The 21,482-nt window shown below is 48.2% G+C and overlaps 1 protein-coding gene across 1 annotated transcript; it reads left to right on the top strand.

The window, feature by feature from the left end:
- The first annotated feature begins 9,679 nt into the window (after positions 1 to 9,679).
- LOC130016634 (endogenous retrovirus group K member 7 Pro protein-like) lies at positions 9,680 to 10,255 on the top strand. Its single transcript, XM_056107356.1, has one exon. The coding sequence runs from the start codon at positions 9,680 to 9,682 to the stop codon at positions 10,253 to 10,255; it is 576 nt and encodes a 191-aa protein (XP_055963331.1).
- The last annotated feature ends 11,227 nt before the right edge of the window (positions 10,256 to 21,482 follow it).

Here is a 21,482-nt window from a genome sequence, read left to right as displayed (position 1 = left end):
CACAGACTAATGGAACAGAGTGGAATATCCATACCCACAACCCAAATGTATGAATATCTAATCTTTGATAAGGGAGCAAGAAATGTGAAGTGGAACAAGGAAAGCCTCTTTAACAAATTGTGCTGGCATATTTGGACAACCACATGAAAAAAATGAGCTTAGACCTCGACCAAAAACCATGCACAAAAGTCAGATCAAAATGGATTAAATATCTCAACATCAGGCCAAAATCTGAAAGATACACTGAAGACAAGGTCGGCAAAACTCTCCACGATATTGAGGCTAATAGCATCTTCAAAGACGACACTCCACTGACCAATAGAGAGGAAACAGAGATAAACAAATGGGGCTATCTTAAATTAAGAAGCTTCTGAACCTTAAAAGCTACAACTAGAATACAAAGACAATCTACAGAACGGGAAAGCATATTTACCCAATACAGATCCAATAAATGCAATCTTTCTACGTTTACTCTCTGTTTCTGACTCATTTCGCTTAGCATGATACTTTCCATGTAGTACCACTTGTATGTAAATTTCATGACTTCGTCTTTTCTAACAGCTACATCATACTCCATTGTGTAGATATAAAAAGTTTCTTTAACCAGTCACCTGTTCTCAGGCACTCGGTTTTTTTCCAGATTGTGGCTATTGTAGAGAGTGCTGCAATGAACAAACAAGTACAGATGTCACTTCGACTATACTTTTTTGCCTCTCTGGGATATATTCCCAGGATAGTTATTACTGGATCAATGTGAGCTCAATTTCTAATTTTTTGAGAATCGTCCATACTGTTCTCCAAAAGGGCTGAAACAGTCAGCATTCCCAATTGCAGTGAAGGAGGGACCCTTATGTTCCTTCAATTTCCTGGAAAAGTTTGAGAAGAACTGGCAAAAGTTCCTCTTTAAATGTTTGGAAAAATTAGCTAGTGAATCCATATAGGCCTGGGCTTTTGTTTGGGGGAAGAATTTTGATTACAGTTTCAATTTCCTCGATGTTAATAGGTCTATTCAGGTACTCTAGATCTTCTTGATTCAGCCTTGGGAGATTATAGGAATCCAGGAATTTATCCATTTCTTCTGGGTTCTCTTGTTTCGTGGTATACAGACTTTCAAAGTAGTCTCTAATGATCTGTTGAATTTCATTGTTTTCTGATTTGATATCAGCATTCTCATTTCTGATTTGGTTTATTAAGTTTCTGTCTCTCTTTCTTTGTGAGTCTTTCCAGTTGTCCTTCTCTCTTATTTATTTTCTCAAGGAACCAACTCTTGGTTTCATTGATCTTTGGATTGTTTCTTTTGTTTCCATGTCGTTGATTTCTGCTCTAACTTTTATGATCTCTTTCCTTCTGTCTGATTAGGATCCTTCTGTTGAACCTACTCTAAGATCTTGATCTCTGAAGTCAAGTTGTTTATTTGAGCCCTTTCTTCCTTCCTGAGAAATGCTTGCAGAGCTATAAATTTCCCCCTTAACACGGCTTTAGCTGCATCCCATAGGTTCTGGTAGCTCGTATCTTCATTCTCATTTGTTTCCAGGTATTTTTTGATTTCGTCCTCGACTTGCTTCCTGACCCACTCGTTGCTCAAAAGTGAGTTGTTTAATTTCCAGGTGTTTGATTTGTTTCTCCCTGTTTGTGTGTGATTCACACTATTCTCAGTGTATCATGGTCTGAAAAGATTGTTGATGCTATTTATATCTACCTGATTCTATTGAGGTATGTTTTGTGTCCTAGCCCACTGTCTATTTTAGAAAATGTTACATGTGCACTGGAGAAGAATGTGTATTCTTTATTTTGGGGGTGTAAAGCCCTGCATATGTCTAGAAACCCTCTCTTCTATTTCTTCTTTCAAACCCAATATTTTTCTTGCTAGTTTTGTTCTTTTTGATCTATCCAGAGATGATAAGGTGATGCTGAAGTCTCTGCCTACTATTGTGTTGCTAGCAATTTCCTCCTTAATATCTGTTATCAGTTGTATTAAATATTTAGCTGTTCCCTCATTAGGCACATATACATTTAAGAGTGTGATTTTTTCCTCTTAGCGAGATAGAATATTCTTCGTGAATTGTTCATTTCAGTGAACAATTGAACTATATCCCACCACTGCTTTCGGTCTTGGAGGATTTCCTCTGATAGGTCTGCTGTGAATCTACGGGGTGCTCTTTTGTATGTGCTTTCCTTCTTTGACTTTGCTGCTTGCTGTATTGTGTCTCTATCTGTGGCATCAATCATTCTAACAATGATATCTCTTGGAGTGTTTTTGTTAGAGTCTCTTTTAGCTGGCACCCTTTGGGCTCCTTGAATCTGAATGGCTCCATTGTCCAGTCTGGGAATTTTTCAGCAATGATTTGTTTAACCGTGGCTTTTTCATTGGGATTGTTTCCCTGTCCTTCTGGTAGTCCAATGATTCTAATGTTGTTCCTCTTGTAATTAACTCCAAGGACTCTGATTCGCTCTAGAGCTATTTTGATGTTTTTGCTATTTTTTAAAAATTTTTATTAGTGAAACTCCATGAGGTACAGTTGTAGACTTAAAAATTTTTGTGCTTGGGTTTCAGTTATACAATGATTGAGTACCTGTCCCTCCCCCAGTGCACATTACCCACCTCCAATGCTCCCAGAATCCCTCCCACCTCCCATCCCTCCATCCCACCCCACCCCTGTGGCAGGGCATTCCTTTTTGTTCTCTCTCTCCTTTTGGGTGCTGTGGTTTGTTTTTGCCTTTTGGCTTGGTGCAGCTGATCTTCCAGCTCACTGATTCTGTATTCAGCTGTGGTCATTCTACTGTTGAGATCACAGACTGAGTTTTTTATTTCAATCACGGAATCTTTTATTCATGGCATTTCTGTGCGTAGCTTTTCATTTCTGCTCTCATTTCGTCATGTAATTTCTCAATTGTTTCTCTCATGTTACTGGATATCTGTCTGACTATTTCATTGAGTTCATTGAACATCTTCATTACTTCATATCTGAATTCTATCTCACAGAGGTCTTTTAGGTGAAGCCTATGGAGGCTTCTGGCTTCTTTTCATCAACATCCCCAGGTGGTGGGGATTTGCGTTGTTTCCTCATGTTGATGTGTAGGAATGGGGACTGATGTTAAACTAGATTTCTGGGTGTGACTAAACTACCAGCTGCTGCGTGAGCGTTGACCCGCCCCAAATTAGGCCACGCCCACTTCTACATAAGTCATGCCCACTTCTGAAATGGACACTCGCCCACTGGTACCTGGTGGGGAGCGGGTAGTAGCTGGGATGGAAAGAAAACTGGCACAGAGTTGGGGACGAAGAGGAAGAGGCTCAGGGATTCTGTCGTCCCAGGGTCCTAGGTGACGCCTGGGGTGCTTGTGCAGAGACAGCCTAGTCCCGGGTTCGAATACTGGCATATTAACTGACCTGGGAGGGAAGAAGACTGGCACAGTGTTGGGGACGAAGAGAAAAAGGCTCAGGGATGCTGTCGTCCCAGGGTCCTAGAGGATGCCTGGGGCACTTGCACAGAGAAAGCCAAGTCCCAGGTTCGAGTACTGGCAGATTAACTGACTGGAGAGGGGAAGACCGGCACAGCATTGGGAACGAAGAGGAAGAGGTTAAGGGAAGTTCTCATCCCAGGGTCCTAGAGGACGCCTGGGGCGCTTGCACGGAGAAAGCCAAGTCCCGAGTTCGAATACTGGCAGATTAACTGAACTGGGAGGGGAACAAGACAGGCACAACATTGGGGGCAAAGAGGAAGAGGCTCAGGGATGTTTTCGTCCCAAGGTCCTAGAGGACGCCTGGGGTGCCTGCACAGATAAAAACAAGTCAAAGGTTCGAATACTGGCAGATTAACTGACCTCTGAGGGGAAGAAGACTGGCACAGCACCAGGGACAAAGAGGAATAGGCTCAGGGATGCTGTCATCCCAGGGTCCTAGAGGACGCTCAGGGCTCTGCGTGAATAAATCCAAGTCCTGGGTTCAAGTACTTGTGGATGAACTGACCTGACAGGGGAAGAAGACTGGCAGAGCGTTGGGGATTTAGTGGAAGAGGCTCAGGGATGCTGTCATCCCAGGGTCCTAGAGGACGCTTCGGGCGCTTGTGTGGAGAAATCCAAGTCCCGGGTTCGAATACTGGAAAATAAACTGACCTGGGAGGAGAAAAAGACCGGAACAGCGTTGGGGACGAAGAGGAAGAGGCTCAGGGATGCTGTATTACCAGGGTCCTCGAGGATGCCTGGGGCATTTGCGCAGAGAAATCCAAGTCCAGGGATCTAGTACTGGCACATTAACTGACCTCTGAGGGGAAGAAGACCGTCGCAGTGTTAGGGACGAAGAGGAAGAGGCTCAGGGATGCACTCGTCCCAGCGTCCTAGAGGACGCCTGGTGCGCTTGTGCGGAGATAGCCAGGACCCAGGTTCGAGTACTGGCAGATGAACTGATCTGGGAGGGAAAGAAGAAAACGGCACAACTTTGGGGACGAAGATGAAGAGACTCAGGGTTGCTGTCGTCCCAGGGTCATAGAGGACGCCTGGGGCGCTTGTGTGGAGAAAGCCAGGTCCCAGGTTCGAGTACTGGCAAGTGAACTGATCTGGGAGGGGAAGAAGAACGGCACAGCGTTGGGGATGAAGAGTAAGAGGCTCAGGGATACTGTCTTCGCAGGGTCCTAGAGGATGCCTGGGGTGCTTGCGCAGAGTAAGCCAAGTCCCAGGTTAGAGTAATGGCAGATGAACTGACCTGGGAGGGAAAGAAGACCGGCACAGCGTTGAGGACGAAGAGGAAGAGGCTCAGGGATGCTGTCATTCCAGGCTCCTAGAGAATGCCAGGAGAAATACAAATCCCGGGTTTGAATACTGGCAGATGAGCTGATCTGGGAGCGGAAGAAGATCGGCACTGAGTTGGGGACGAAGAGGAAGAGGCTCAGGGATGTTTTTGTCCCAGGGTCCTGGAGGACGCCTGGGGCGCTTGCACAGAGAAAGCCAAGTCCCGGGTACGAATACTAGTAGATGAACTGACCTGGGAGAGGAAGAAAACCGGCACAGAGTTGGGGACGAAGAGAAAGAGGCTCAGGATTGCTGTCGTCTCGGGTCCTAAAGGACGCCTAGGGTACCTGTGCAGAGAAAACCAAGGCCCAGGTTCGAATACTTTAGTATTAACTGACCTGGGAGGGGAAGAAAACCAGCACAGCATTGGGGATGAAGAGGAAGAGGCTCAGGGATACTGTTATCTCAGAGTCTTAGACTATGCCTGGGGCGCTTGCGCGTAGAAAGCCAAGTCCCAGGTTCGAGTACTGGTGCATTAACTGACTTCTGAGGGGAAGAGGACGGTCACAGCATTAGGGACAAAGAGGAAGAGGCTCAGGGATGCTCTCTTCCCAGCGTCCTAGAGGACGCCTGGTGCACTTGTGCGGAGATAGCCAAGTCCAGGGTTCAAGTACTGGTGGATAAACTGACCTGGGAGTGGAAGAAGACTGGCACAGCTTTGGGGACTAAGAGGAAGAGTCTCAGGTGTGGGAAGCCAAGAGCCCTCTCATAGACCCTGGCCGTGGTTCCCATGCTAGGAACTGCTTGGGACAGACATTGGTGACAGTCTCCCAGGACTTCCTGATCTCAGTGGATGCCTGATCTATAGCAAGCAACATCAGGCTGACAGTTAGCTTATCTGGCCTTATCTATAGTAACCTCCAGGATACATCGACTCCCTAAGACACTTTGATATACAAATGTAAAGCTCAGGATACACCTACTGCCATAAGGTCATTTGATATACAAATGTAAAGCTCAGGATGCACCTTCTGCCACAAGATCCTTTGATGTACAAATATCTACCTTGAATGTTAGGTAAAGCTCTTGTTGCTGACCTTACCATATATGGTTATACTACTTCTGCTCCTGACTGAGCTGCCCGGACCCTATATAAACAGCCTGTATCCCTCAATAAAGTGCTGTCCCTTTTTCTCTCTATTTCTAAACTATACTCTGTCTCTTGTGTCTTGTGTTCATTCGGTTGGTCCTTCCCTGCACCTACGGATCCTAGGGCCACCTCCGCAGGCCGGGGAGTGGTTTGCGGCCCTCCGCAACTGGCGCCCACGCGGGGCGGTGTCTGGGAGACGACCGCCGAATTCCCCTTCAGGAAGTGGTGGCCACTGGGACGCACGGAAAGGTAAGTGCGCACCTAATAAAAAAATCCCCGTCTCTTTCGAGGCTGAGTGGGAAGATCCCCGTCTTGTTCAAGACCGAGTGGGTACTAGCCCCTGCCTCGTTATAGAGGTTGACGGGGTGGGATCAGGGGAGAATTGAGTGCTCAGTCTCATATGAGGTATATGAGACGGTCACTGGATTGCATAAGGCCCCCTCGCACTCCTTTGTCTTGTCCTTTGTGGAATGTGTGTGTGAGTGAATGAGCGGTCAGGGGCGTCCTCGCCTCTGATTCAAGTCTGTGGTTCCACGGCTGGGCACCCTTAAGGTCCCCGAAAAGGCTACGGAATCTGGTTGGGCTGCCTGTGGATCCATGGGAAACATATGGTCTATGGTGGTGCTGACTTAGACGTTGGCCGCAAGTCACCTTTGCCTGATCCACTACGGCTAATTTTTCCACTGGCCAGGCAAGCACCTGAGTAGGCCCCTTTGTTGGGCGTCCCCTGTGTCTCGTGTCTGTTTTTCCCAGGTATTCACGCAGGGCTTCAGCCTTCCAGTGACCCATCTCCTGTCTCGTCTCTATTCATGTTTTTTTTCTCTGCCTTCTAATCCTTCTGTCTGTGTCACAATTGAGTGTTCAATCGCATATGAGGTATATGAAACAGTCACTGGGTTGGATAAGGCCCCCCTGCGGTCCTTTGTCGTGTCCTCTGTGGAATGTGTGTGTGAGTGAATGAGCGGTCAGGGGCGTCCTCGCCTCTGATTCGAGTCTGTGGTTCCACGGCTGGGCACCATTAAGGTCCCCGAAAAGGCTACGGAATCTGGTTGGGCTGCCTGTGGATCCACGGGAAACATATGGTCTATGGTGGTGCTGACTTAGATGTCGTCCGCAAGTCACCTTTGGCTGATCCACTACGGCTAAGTTTCCCACTGGCCAGGCAAGCATCTGAGTGGACCCCTTTGTCGGGGCCCCCCCATGTCTCTCGACTGTTTCTCCCAAGTATTCACACGGAGGACAGCCTTCCAGTGACCCATCTCCTGTCTCTTCTCTCTTTATGTCTTGTCTGCCTTCTTTTCCTCTCATCTGTCTTACTCCCTCTCTCCTTCCTATATTTCCCATTTTCCATATCCGTGTGTATCTGTATCTTTGAACGCTGTTTTTCCTGACCTCCGAAAATAGGTCAGAGTTTAAGCAAGAAGGAATTGTTTATTCGTGGTTTAAAGATCTCTCTTAAGCACCGGGGTATCCGGGTCAAGTAAAAGAATCTCATAGATTTCTTCCTTCTTATTGAGGAGATTTGTCCCTGGTTCCCTCAAGGGGGGACCATCGATGAGAAACGTTGGGGCCGTGTAGGAGACTGTCTTAAAGACTATTACAGGACGTTTGGCTCCGAGAGAATCCCTGTTCCGACTTTCTCTTATTGGAATCTCATTAATGAGGTCCTTCACGTCCAACATGTTCAATCAGACGCCCACCAGATAATCCAAGACTCTGAGACCTTCCTCAAAGATTATCGCCCTTCTAACCCTCACTCCCGCACGCCTTCTCGCCCGCCTTCTGTCCCCCCCCACCCCCCTCGCAGAATCAGAGGAACCTCATAGGTCCCCCTGTCCCTCCGTGTCCATCCCTATGCCCCCTGAGGAGCCACCTGAGAAACCTCTCGCGGGCTCTCAGCCCGACCCCTCTGAGTGTTTGATGCCACGCTTATATCCAGTCATCAGGGAGCCACCCGAGAAACCTCTTGCAAACTCTCAGTCTGACTCCTCTGAGTGTTTGATGCCACGCTTATATCCAGTCATCAGGTATCCCCTCCCCAAGCACTCCCCTCCGCGTTCCTTGGACTCTGATACCCTTCCCCACGAGAACGTGGCTGACCTCAGGGATGCAGCCACACGCTCTCGTGCATCGGAGAGGCCCCAAGAGGTCCCCCTTGCCTCCCCTCACCGCCCCCCTCCATACAATCCGGAAATCTATTTTGGGGCGAGCGATTATCTTTCACCGCCCTTTGTGGGTTCCGACTTTCGTCTTGCTACCCACCACTTGGCCCAAGAAGCTCAGATGCTCCGCACCTTTTTGCAACAAAAGAAGGAATTCCTGGACCTCCTGGGGCAGATCAGGCAACGTGATCTATCCCCAAATGCCCCGCCCAATTCATAGACCCAGCCGCTTAAAGCTCCGCTGCAAGCCCCTCAGATCTTTCCTGCTCTCCGGTCTGGTAGATGCCTCTCACCTCAAGCCCCTTCAGGGGAGGAGAGGGAGGGAGCAGCCCAAGAGGCAGACTCTGCAGAAGACTGCGAGGGCATCGAGGAGGCTCCTAAGCTGGGTAGGGAGGCGAGGGATCCCGAGCCAGGGGAGACCCACGCGGAAGCCCATGGGCGACAGCGCTATGAAAGACTGAAATTTAGTGATATTAAAGACATTAAGGATGCTGTTACCTCCTGTGGCCCAACTGCTCCCTTTACTCTGAGCATCTTAGAATCCCTTAGCAAGACCTGGCTCACCCCTAACGATTGGTTTTCCCTGACCCGTGCCGTTTTGAGCCGTGGGGATTATCTGCTCTGGAAGGCAGACTATCATGATTGTTGTCAGGATATGGCCCGGCGGAATCTTGCTGCGAGAGGGTCCTCCTCCTCCTGGGTACTGAGCAAATTCCTGGGTAACGCTCCCTTTTCCTCTAATGAGGTTCAGGCTCAGTTTCCCCCCGGCCTTCTCACGCAGATTCAGGCAGCAGCCTTGAAGGCTTGGAAAGGTCTCCCAACAAAGAGTTCCGTTGTCACCTCTCTTGCCAAAGTCCGCCAGGGCCCTAACGAGCCCTACAATGACTTTGTTGGCCGACTGGTGGAGGCTGATCAGCGCCTCCTTGGGGGAGGCAACACTGATAACGACTTTATTCGCCACTTAGCCTATGAAAATGCTAATTCTGTCTGCCAGGGCGTCCTCCGTCCTCACAAACGGGGCAAGACCCTCTCTGACTACCTCCGCCTGTGCACCGATATAGACCCGGCCTCTCACAAAATGGGACTGGCTATTGGGGCGGCCTTTAAAAGTTTGACCAATACTCCTGTGACCACTCCGGCCAACCCTAGAATCTGCTTTGGCTGCAACAAGCCTGGTCATTTCCGGCACCACTGCCCAGAGCGAGGGAGGGCGCGCATGCCCCTTACAATATGCCCCAAGTGTAAGAACGGGTACCATTGGGCATCAGACTGCCGGGTTGGAGTTGCCTCTCACCTGGGAAACTTGTCGCGGGGCGGCCCCAGGGCCCCATAATGCAGCAGGCAGCTGGGGCACTCCCCTGCCTTCCCCCTCAATCCCTCTCGCCTCCGGCCATTGTTCCGCCTCAGGTTTCGATTCCCTCCTGCCCGCCATCCCAGGCAGCTCCAAATTGTACCTCTGTACCACTCCCCCACAATCCTAACCCAGGCACAGGGACCTCAGCCCATCCCAGTCAATTTCCAGGGGCTCCTGCCTGCTGGAATGGTTGGCCTCATTATCGGGAGGGGGAATCTTATATTGGAGGGATTCCAGGTCCTCCCCAACACTATAGATTATACTCTCACTGGCCAGCTTAGCGTTATGGCCTTGACTACGTCCTCATTCCTGAGTATAGATCTGGGTGCCCACATTGCTGAATTGCTCCTTATCCCACCCAGCGCCGCCCCTGGTGCCACCAGCCCCCCGCCACCGGGGGTATTCTGGGCTCAGGTTATACAGGAGTGTAAGCCACTCCTGACCCTCACCATCTTAGGCAGATCTTTTACCGGCCTTATAGATACTGGAGCTGATACTACTATCATTACTACCAGGGACTGGCCGCCAGAATGGCCAATCTCCCCCTCTTTAACACACCTGCAGGGGATTGGCCATTCAAAAAACCCGATGTTGAGCTCAGCTGAGCTCAAGTGGCGGACCCCCGAAGGAAAGGAAGGCCACGTCCGCCCCTACGTCCTCCCCGACCTGCCTGTTAATCTGTGGGGAACGGACATCCTGTCCCAAATGAACCTGATCCTAGTAGATACCAAAGGCCTAGATCTCTTACTTCAGCAGGGCTACCTTCCCGGCCAAGGTCTGGGAAGGCACTCCCAGGGCGTCACTGAACCCGTGATGCCTTCCCCCTCTGTGGGACGACTAGGATTGGGAAATTTACCATAATGGCCGTTGACTTGCCTGTACCCCACGCGGATAAGATCATCCGGCGATCAGATGACCCTATGTGGGTAGATCAATGGCCTCTATCCTCAAAAAAAAAAAAACGGCCACAACAGAGGCACTAGTGCAGGAACAGCTCGCTGCTGGACACATAGAACCAACCAATTCCCCCTGGAAGACGCCCATTTTTGTGATCAAGAAGAAATCGGGGAAGTGGCGCCTGCTCCAAGATCTGAGGGCAGTAAACAAGACCATGTAGGTCTTTGGAGCATTACAGCCTGGCTTGCCATCCCCCGTAGCCATACCCGCCCTATGGCACAAGATCGTTATTGACCTAAAGGACTGTTTTTTCTCGATCCCCCTCCACCCTGCTGATCGCCCTCGATTTGCCTTCAGTGTTCCGGTTACAAATTTCAGAGGTCCGATGAAACGCTTTCAATGGAAGGTGTTGCCTCAGGGAATGACCAACAGCCACACCTTGTGTCAAAAGTTTGTTGCGAGTGTTCTGACCCAGTTAGGGACCGATGGCCAGATCTTTACATCATCCATTATATGGACGATATCCTGCTTGCCGCCCGCACTCAGACGAAGTTATGCGTTGCTGCAGACATATGATTGACACCCTGACTCATGCAGGGTTCTCCATAGCTCAAGATAAAATTCAGATGAGTGACCTCTTCTCCTTCCTAGGCTTTCAGATCGACCAGTCCAGGGTCAGAGTCCAAAAGGCTCAGCTCATGACTTCCAAATTGAGAACTTTAAACGACTTTCAGCAGCTGCTAGGCAATATTAACTGACTCCGACCCTGCCTTAAACTGACACAGGATGATCTCAAGCCCCTATTTGACACTCTTCAGGGTGACTCGGATCCTAGTTCCCCCCGTACACTCACGGATGACGCCTGACGCACCCTTGCCCTCTAGAGCGTGCCATTGATAAACAGTTTATTGTTTCCCTGGACTATGAGCTCCCCTTTTCTCTGATAATTTTTTCAACCCCACACTCTCCTACAGGTCTTGTTTGGCAGACCCATCCCATTTCCTGTTTGTCTCTACCCTCGACTCCCAAACGAGTCCTCACTCCCTATTACTTCCTTGTTTCCTCATTGATTAGACTATGGAGGGAATATTGCAGAAAATACTTCGGCTTGGAGCCGACCACCATCATTCAGCCCTACAACCGGGACCAGGTAAACTGGCTACTCCAGAATTCCGGTGACTGGCCCATAGCCTGTGTCTCCTTCCAGGGACTCATAGATAATCATTACCCTCCAGACAGACTGATTCAATTCTGCAAGATCCACAGATGGATCTTCCCCACTGTCACTAGCAATAACCCCATCCCCAGGGCTCCCACTATCTTCACTGACGGATCTTCTAGTGGGATGGCAGCGTACGTGCACCAAGAGAACATTGTCTCTTCTCGCACGGACTATACGTCTGCCCAATTGGCGGAGCTGTCGGTCGTTTGTAAAGTTTTTCAAGACTTCCCCCAGACAGCCTTTAATCTATATACAGATAGTGCCTATGTAGCCTTTTCTGTCCCGCTCCTTGAAACTGTCAGCTATATTAAGGTATCCTCTCAGGCAACCAGTTTGTTCTTACAGATCCAACAGTGCATTCGCTCCCGCCGTCTCCCCTTTTTCATAGGCCATCTGAGAGCTCATTCTGGGCTCCCCGGCCCACTATCTGAAGGCAACGACAGGGCTGATCAGGCTACTCGGCTGATTGCAGCCTCTATTGCCAGTCCAGACCCCATATCAGAGGCCACTAAGGCTCATGCACTTCATCAACTTAATGCTAATACTTTAAGAATGGTGTTTAAAATCTCTCGAGAGCAGGCCCAACAAATCGTAAAACAGTGCCAGTCTTGTGTAACCTCTTACTGCACAGTGACACGGCCCGGACCCGGTCCTGATTTGGGGTCGGGGGCACGCCTGTATTTATGACACTCATGCTGATGCAGCACGTTGGCTCCCGGAAAGGATGGTCAGACTTATTGATCGAGTAATGCCTTCCAGGGTTCCAGTCAACCCTGAGAATACTTCTCCTTCCTCCACAGATGCTTCTGAACCAAGCCCCAGCGAATTTCCTGATGATCCTGCCACTGCTGTTTCTTTGGCCTCAGAGGACCCTGTCAGTACTCCAGGAAAACCACAAGCCAAAGTTCATCTGCTGGGAAGTCTCGCTCCAGACATTTAGGTCCTACATTCCCAAACGAGGCCTTTACCCTCCTTTTGTTGCCCAGTGCAAGTGTTCCCTTCAAACCCTCTCCTGGTTCCCTGACTTAGATGTCGACTTTTGTCAAGGGTTTTATAATTACACTCGTACCCTAATGGCTGATGCCCAGGTGAAAAAACCTTGGATACCCACTCAAGACTCTTGGTGTAAGATTAATTGGCAGCACGCCCATCATTGTTGTCCAGGGTCCCCTTCGAGGGCAGATTGTGGTGGCCTCTCAGATTACTTCTGCAGAAAGCCAGGATGTGCCACTTCCCTTCCAAAAGCAGGGTCACATAATCTCCTGCTACCCCCAGACGTTGTCTCCTTTTCCCACATCCTTGCCCCCTCTGGACAGTCTGGCTGTATTCCCCCTGTGGGAACCGAGTTTACCCACAGCGATTCTACTACTTGTCGCCTTCTTCGTGTTCAGTTCACTCTCTCTGCACGAGCTTTACCTGCCTCTCGCTGGACTGGGGAAGGTATGAGATGGGGAGCTTTACAGCTCGGGAAGTTTGTCGAAGAACCTGGGCCCTCCCTGTTCCATTACCTGACCTCTACCAAGTATCCGTTTGGGTTTTTTGTGAGTATACGTCGTGTCTTTGACTCTCCCAGGTATCCTCCTCCTTCTTCTGCTCCCTCTCACTTGCCCACTCCACCCCCATCCCTTTTGCCTTCATGACCGGCTGTCATCACAGACCTGCCTGAGCAGTCGATGGACCACCCCCCTACCACCTTTTCTCCTTTTGACTCTTGGCCCACAATCTTTACCTCTCGAGTACCTAGCCGTGCCCCTCCACCCGACCGGGAAACAGCCCCTCCATTTTCTTGGGAGACTCATCCTGGGGACTCCCTTCGCCTTTTGATCCAAGCATCTTTTGAATCCCTTAACCGTACCTCTCCTAATCTTACGAGCAGTTGCTGGCTGTGCCTCCAGCCCTCCCCTCCGTTTTTCGACCTTCTGGGCAATCCCTCCCTTTATTCCATTTCCACCCATCCCCCCTGCCTCTGGATGTCCGGTCTCTTTTCCTTTTCACTCCAGGATATCACAGGTCAAGGATTCTGCCTTGGCTCCTCCCCGCCTGCGCATTTCGATCTCGCTGCCCATTGCAGCTCTCACGTTCCCAATCCATCTCTTCAGTCTGAACAATGGGCGCTCCCCATCCAGGGAGCCTGGTGGCTGTGCCTCCAAGCCGGCCTTGTGCCTCACCTGGCCGGCCTTCGATCCCTCCCTGGATTTTTGTGTTTCTGTAGTGGTTCTGCTTCGTGTTATATACCACCCCCAGGACATCATCCTGGACGCTTGGGCCAGTCGTGGAACCCTCCACCGTGATCGTCGTGACCCCTTTACTGCCGTCTGTGTTGCCACACTGTTTACCTTGGCTCTTGCCGGCGCTGGCACGGGCATTGCCTCCTTGGTTACCCACACTCCGCCCTGACCTCGCTGCATGCTGCCGTGGACGCTGACCTCGCGCACCTTGAACGCTCCATTGCTCATCTGGAGGAATCTCTCAGCTCCCTGTCTGAAGTCGCGCTTCAGAATCGCCGAGGCCTCGAGCTCCTCTTCCTAAAAGAGGGGGGACTTTGTGCTGCTCTGGGGGAGGAATGCTGTTTTTATGTCAATCATAGCGGGGTCATAAGGGACTCCATGCGTGAATTGAGAGAAGGCCTGGAGCAAAGGCGTCGCCAATGAGAACCCTCCTCCTCTGGCTGGAGTTTTCATACCTTACTCCCATATTTGTTACCACTTTTAGGCCCCCTATCAGCAATCTTGTTGTTAGTAACCATTGGCCCTTGTATAATCAATCGCCTGCTCACCTTCATTAGAAAACAGATTGCCACAATATCCACGACCCCCATCCAGGTGCACTATCATCGCCTGGCTATGGAAGACGCTAGGCTGTCGCAGGCCTCCGCTGGGTCAGTTGAGCTCCCCCACCGGTCTATCGAATAAACCTTCCCAACGCGGGAGTAGTGGCGTCGGACCCACTCCCTGTGCCCCCCTTTTTTCTTTTTGGAGCCTTTCAGTTGCAAGGCAAAGCACTGCAAGGGATGGCCCTGTGGCCAGTTTCCAACTCCCTGAGAGGCATGCTGGGTCTGCATGGAGGTTCCTCTGTTCCTGCCTTTTTCCACAATTCCCTTCTAGCAAGGAGAATTGAGGGATGGGCATCTCATCCTCCCCTCAACAAAACAGAGGTATTTTGCAATCTCGGGGGGACTCAGCCAATACCTCCCTGAATGAGGCTTTTATATAATATCGAAGGGGGAGATGTGGGAAGCCAAGAGCCCTCTCATAGACCCTGGCCGTGGTTCCCATGCTAGGAACTGCTTGGGACAGACATTGGTGACAGTCTCCCAGGACTTCCTGATCTCAGTGGATGCCTGATCTATAGCAAGCAACATCAGGCTGACAGTTAGCTTATCTGGCCTTATCTATAGTAACCTCCAGGATACATCGACTCCCTAAGACACTTTGATATACAAATGTAAAGCTCAGGATACACCTACTGCCATAAGGTCATTTGATATACAAATGTAAAGCTCAGGATGCACCTTCTGCCACAAGATCCTTTGATGTACAAATGTCTACCTTGAATGTTAGGTAAAGCTCTTGTTGCTGACCTTACCATATATGGTTATACTGCTTCTGCTCCTGACTGAGCTGCCCAGACCCTATATAAACAGCCTGTATCCCTCAATAAAGTGCTGTCCCTTTTTCTCTCTATTTCTAAACTATACTCTGTCTCTTGTGTCTTGTGTTCATTCGGTTGGTCCTTCCCTGCACCTGTGGATCCTAGGGCCACCTCTGCGGGCTGGAGAGTGTTTTGCGGGCCCTCCACACTCAGGGATGCTGTCGTCCCAGGCTCCTAGAGGACGCATGGGGCACTTGTGCTGAGAAAGCCAGGTCCTGGGTTCGAATACTCGTGAATGAACTGACCTGGGAGGGGAAGAAGGCCTACACAATGTTAGGTATGAAAGAAAGAGGCTTCTGGATGCTGTCATCCCAGGGTTCTAGAGGATGCCTGGGGCGCTTGCGTGGAGAAAGCCAAATCCCAGTTCGAGTACTGGCAGATTAACTGACCTAGGAGGGGAAGAAGATTGGCACAGCTTTGAGGACGAAGAGGAAGAGGCTCAGGGATGCTGTTGTCCCAGGGTCCTAGAGGACGCCTGGGGCGCTTGTCAGGAGAAAGCCAAGTCCCGGGTTCGAATACTGGTGGATGAATTGTTCTGGGAGGGAAAAAGACAAGAAGACCGGCACAGCGTTGGGGATGAAGAGGAAGAGACACAGGGATGCTGTCGTCCCAGAGTCCTAGAGGACGCCTGGGGAATTTGCGTGGATAAAGCCAAGTCCCGAGTTTGAATACTGGCCAATTAACTGACCTGGGAGGGTAAGGAGACCGACACAGCGTGGAAAACTAAGAGGAAGTGGCTCAGGTATACCTTTGTCCCAGGGTCCTACAGGACGCTCGGGTGCTTGCGCCAAGAAAGCCAAGTCCTGGGTTCGAATTCTGGATGATGAACTGACCTGGGAGGGGAAAAGACCGGCATAGCGTTGGTGACATAGAGGAAGAGCGAAGTGTAATATAATTTTAATTGATTAGTTTCTAAACAGTATAATCCTCTCTTAAGAGCTCCTACACACTTAAAAAATCTCAGTTTTCAGGAATCAACATTTGTTAACTTGCTTTTATCAATAATATTGGCTTTTATGTGTGATTTAAAAGGTAAAGGTAAAGGCCCTCCCGTTGATCGTCGATTTGCTCGAGCGGGCCCAGTAACGTCTCCATTGGAGACTTATGTTTTCATATTCTAGGGTTCAGTGGCATTGGTAAGATGGTATCTTGTACTTGGTGACAAAGTTTTCCTAGGAGAGACTGAGATTAACAAAACTCTTCCAGGAATATTTACACATCATATGGTGCTGTGCTTGGAGATGGATTTGGGTACTTCCCTTTCCTTTGAACCTTAGAAATGACCTCTATGTTTGAATGTTCCAAACTCCATACTTTTGTGAGCTATGCAATGTTTTATTGCTATTAATCCAAGATGAGTTTCATACAATTCCCAATACACTGCTGTGGTAAACGTTAGGAACTTAGTATATGCTGGTTGGTCGACTAAGTGAATGAATCACTGCGGGGATATAAGGCGTAAATTAACATGGTATGATTTGAAGATTCCTAAATGTTTCCCCCTCTGCTTACAAATGATTACACCCCATTTGAAGGCATTTTGGGGGACACATTTTGAGAAATTAGTTAGAATTTGATACTCTGGATGTGTTCCTACTTCATTATATTAACCTAGTAGTCTGGATTTAGACCTGTGAAAGTTCTACCTGAAAAGCAATTTTCAAGAAGATGGTACACAGGACAGGCTTATTTCAATGAGTAGTAGGAGTTGTGGCGAGGTCTGAAAACCTATGTGCTAAATTGAAAGTCAACAAGGGAGGGCATTATAATCAGATTTCAGACAAATAGGACTTGTGGAGGCAAAATAATCATATTCTGGCTTCCCATTCACCACGTAGCATCCCTTGGATTGTCGTGTTGCTAGCAGAGCAGGACAGCTGCTGAAAGGGACAGACTGTTCCTAGGGATCTTGGAGAAAGTATTTCTGACTTAGGGAAAGTTTCACATACATGTCTCTGATCAGTGTGGAACTGAGTACTTGAAAAACTGAACTCTTAGCCCTTGAAGAAGAAAATAAATATTTGCTACGGGAGCTTCTAAGATGGAATTCTTTGGTTCTTAGTGTTTCAGTCTTTAGGTAGATCACTTCTACAGTGAATAAGGCATAAAATGATGATATATGACCTTTAAGATTAGCTCATTTAAGGGAGTATGGTGCCACCAGCAGGTCAATCTGTACCTGTAAGGCGAGTGCATCAGCATCCTGATGGCGCCTTCAGACTTCCAGATACCCCAAAATTGCTGCTGTGCCTTTGGCCAGACACCAAAAACATGGGGCAAAGTTTACCAAGAAAGTAAATGGCCAAAAGTTAGGTATGTGGAAAACACACCCACAAACCACCTCCGGCTCAGCTATATAATTGGAGGCATGGCCTCTCTGGTTCCTGATTGAACTGCTTAATGAATGGCCATGATCTCAAAGACTCAGAAACAAATCTGGAAACCCAGAGGCTTTTGGCAGAAATGCGTCCGGTCCCTGCAGTAGGTTACCGATGCTGGACCAACTCAGGTGGGAATAGGTTTCGTGCCTTGGCCTGTTCCCCCTGGTGGCCCTGTGGCTGCCATCCTCCAGAGGCCACTGGACAGTCAGCTTTGGGCACGCAGTGACGAGACATTTTGGGCCTCATGGGATGGAGGTGGAGCCGGTCCTGTCCTCCCCACCCCAACGAGATCCCAAGTCATCGCCCACGAACGGCCTCTCTGGCTCCTGATCAAGCTGCTTAACGGCCATGATCCAAGAGACTCAGAAACAAATCTCGAAACCCAGCGGCTTTTGGCAGAAATGCCTCGAACCACACAGTAGGTTACTGTTGCTGGGCGACCCCAGGGGAGGAAGGGTGTTTTCCCTCCGCCTGCTTCCCCCTGGTGGCTCGGTGGCTGTGATCCTCCAGTGGCAATTGGACAGTCAGGTTTGGGCCCGCAGTGAAAACACATGTTGGGCCTCACGGGATGGAGGTGGAGCCGGTCCTGACCTCCCCACCCCAACGAGATCCCAAGTCATCACTCATGAACGGCCTTTCTGGCTCCTGATCAAGCTGCTTAACAGCCATGATCCCAGAGACTCAGGAGTAAACCTTGAAACCCAGCAGGTTTGGGTAGAAATCCCTCCAGAATTAAGTGTTAAAATTTTGGATTTTCAAAATCGCATGGTCACTACTGCAGCCATGCGACATCATATGTTATTCATAACCAGCAATAGAAAACAAATTGTCTACTGTTGCCTTTTCAGCATATCTGAGTGTTGGGGTAAAATCTCAAATAATAATGGTGGGTCTGGTGTCAAAATATTGAGTGTGATCAAAGTAGAGAGTAATGTGGAAATCATCTGCCCCACAGGTAGGGGGAGGGTGTGGGATGGGGGTACACTGGGGTTGTTGGGGGTGGAGAATGGGCACTGGGGAAAGTATGGGTGTTTCATTGTATGACAGAGACTTAGACCCGAAAGCTTTGTAACTGCTTTCACGGTGATTCAATAAATAAAATTATAAAAAAATAAAATGTAAGGTGGAGTTCATGCACAATTTAATCAGCTAACCCGTGGCTGAATAAATAGCAGTACTCCTACATAAAAAAGATTAGCTCATTTAAAAAATCCATTCGCAACTTTTATAGCAGGTCTGCTTCCTGTGGAGTAAGTAAGCCACCATGTCATAAAGAAACATATGCAACCCTGTAGAAATAACCATTTAGAAGAAACTAAGACTTCCCACTAACATCCAGCATCAATTACCAAGCATTTGATTGATTCCTCTCAGAAGCAAATGCTTTAGCATTAGTCAAATACTGAGACGATTGCATCCTGGATGACATTTTGAATGCAGGTTCATAAGAAATCCCAAACTTAAAATCACCTTTATTGGCCACCCTCTGATTATGGACCCACAGAAACTCTGCAGGATAATCAGCATAATAAATTTTTCTGACTGTTTTAAGTCATGAAGTATAGAGTAAATTTTTGTACAATATTGGAAACTAAAATGTTTTCTTTATCTTAAATTGTATGATCATAATTCCTATTATACTTATCAGTTTATCAGATAGGTATCCAATTTTGCAGACCTCTAAAGGTAATTTGGCTTTTTTTCTTGTTTCATGCAGAGACATTAGAATACAGGATGTAAAGCTAGGACTCTAGAATTAAAAAAATATAAATTAGAAAACTTGTTTGGCCATCAGTATGATTTTGATCAAGTTACTCACTCTAACTCATAAATTTATTATGAACAGTAAAGGAGTAAATGCATTTTAAGTGCCTACAATATTATGTGGTTTATAATAATAACTAAATTAAATGTTATAATTATTATACCTATTTACTTTGTACAAAGAGATGCTTCTCAGGCATTTGCTCATAAGCAAGGAGCACTAGCCAGTACACCCACGCAGTTGACATTATCTTCAATAAGAAATTTTGTTTCGCCCTCTCTGGGCACGCGCAGCTAGAACCAGCCCCTAGAAAGCCGGTTTTCAACCCCTGATCTGCGTGGGACGGGCACAGAGGCCCAGCTCTGGGCAACAAAGCTGAACGGCTCCAATCCCAACAGGTACAGCCCGCCCCCAAGGGCCTGGGTCCCTCTCTGGGCACGCACAGCTAGAACCAGCCCCTAGAAAGCCGGTTTTCAACCCCTGATCTGCGTGGGACGGGCACAGAGGCCCAGCTCTGGGCAACAAAGCTGAACGGCTCCAATTCCAAACAGGAGACGTTCCCAACTCCTCCCCCAGTGCCAGGGACTCTTTCCGGAGCCGCGGCCGCTGATGTGGCCGCGAAATATTTTCCCACTACGTATGCCATAGGAACCATAAGCTACCCTCTTAGATGGAAACTTCTCTATTTTAGCTCAGCCACTAGAAACACAGTAGCCAATAACTCATAATCCTATCTTAACTCACGCTGCATATCAAGCAGAATACTAACAGTGAAGGTGAAGGACTAAACCACACCTCTCACAATGGTAAAGCAACGCAAAAGCCCACCAAACATTCATATTGAAGAGTCTAGCCCAGATGACACCAACAATACTGTAGTGTTAGACAACCTCTCTGACAAGGAATTCAGAAGGGAGCTACTTAGGATGCTTAGGGAATTAAAAGAAACAATGGAAAGCAATGCCAATACAAGAAAAGAGGATCTGAAGGCAGAAATGAGGAAAATACAATCAGAAATGTCAGACATGAAAAATCTCGTAGGCGAATTGAAAAGCTCAGTGGAAGGCCTCAGCAGCAGAGTAAGAGTGGCTGAGAACAGAATCAGTGAGCTCGAAGATGAAGTTCAGAGACTCTCCAGAAAAGAGCATAAAATGGAAAAGAGACTCACAATTCGGGACCAGATGGCAAGAGAAGATCGTGATGTAGCCAAGAGGGGTAACATAAGAATTATTGGAGTCCCAGAGGTACAGGAAGAAAACCTCGATGAAGAAGAAACTGTCAAAGAAATCATTGCTACAACGTTTCCAGAGCTGAAGAAAACTTGTGACCACATTCAGGAGGCCCGAAGGGTACCAGCTAGAAGAAATCCGAATAAAAATACCCCAAGACACATTCTGATCAAAATGACCAAAACCTTAGACAGAGACAAAATTCTGAAAGCAGCAAGATCGAAGAAAGAAATCTCTTACAAAGGAGCATCCTTAAAATTCACAGCTGATTTTTCTGATGAAACCCTCATGGCCCGAAAACAGTGGTGGGACATAGTAAAAAAACTCAATGAAATAAATGCCTCCCCCAAAATACTTTTCCCAGCGAGACTCTCATTCATAATAGAAGGAACAACACACAGTTTCACAGACAAACAACAGCTCAGGAACTTCATAGACTCAAAACCATGGTTACAAGAACAACTAAATGGGCTACTTTAAGGCAAGAAAGGCCCCTCAAATACACCAAATTTTAACAGAACAATGGGACAAAATCCCATAACAATAATCTCTCTCAATGTCAATGGGCTAAACGCACCAATTAAAAGACACAGAGTGGCAGGATGGATTAGAAAATAGAACCCAACATTCTGCTGCCTTCAAGAAACACATCTCAATAGTCAAAGCAAACACAGACTCAGAGTCAAAGGCTGGAAAACAATCCTACAGGCAAACAGCTCCCAGAAAAAAGCTGGGGTAGCTATCCTAATATCAGACCACATCGATTTCAGAGTGAAGAAGTTCATAAGAGACAGTGAAGGCCATTTCCTATTGACCAAAGGATCTGTACAACAGGAAGAACTTACAATAATAAATGTATATGCACCTAATGAGAGACCAGCAAAGTACTTAAAACAACTACTCATAGATTTGGAAAAAGACATTAATAGCAACACAATACTAT

The sequence above is a fragment of the Sorex fumeus genome, unplaced genomic scaffold (assembly GCF_029834395.1).
Source record: "Sorex fumeus unplaced genomic scaffold, SorFum_2.1 ptg000162l, whole genome shotgun sequence".
Lineage (NCBI taxonomy): Eukaryota > Metazoa > Chordata > Mammalia > Eulipotyphla > Soricidae > Sorex > Sorex fumeus.
Note: the sequence above shows the minus strand (reverse complement) of the source record. Positions and strands in the feature narration are given on the sequence as shown.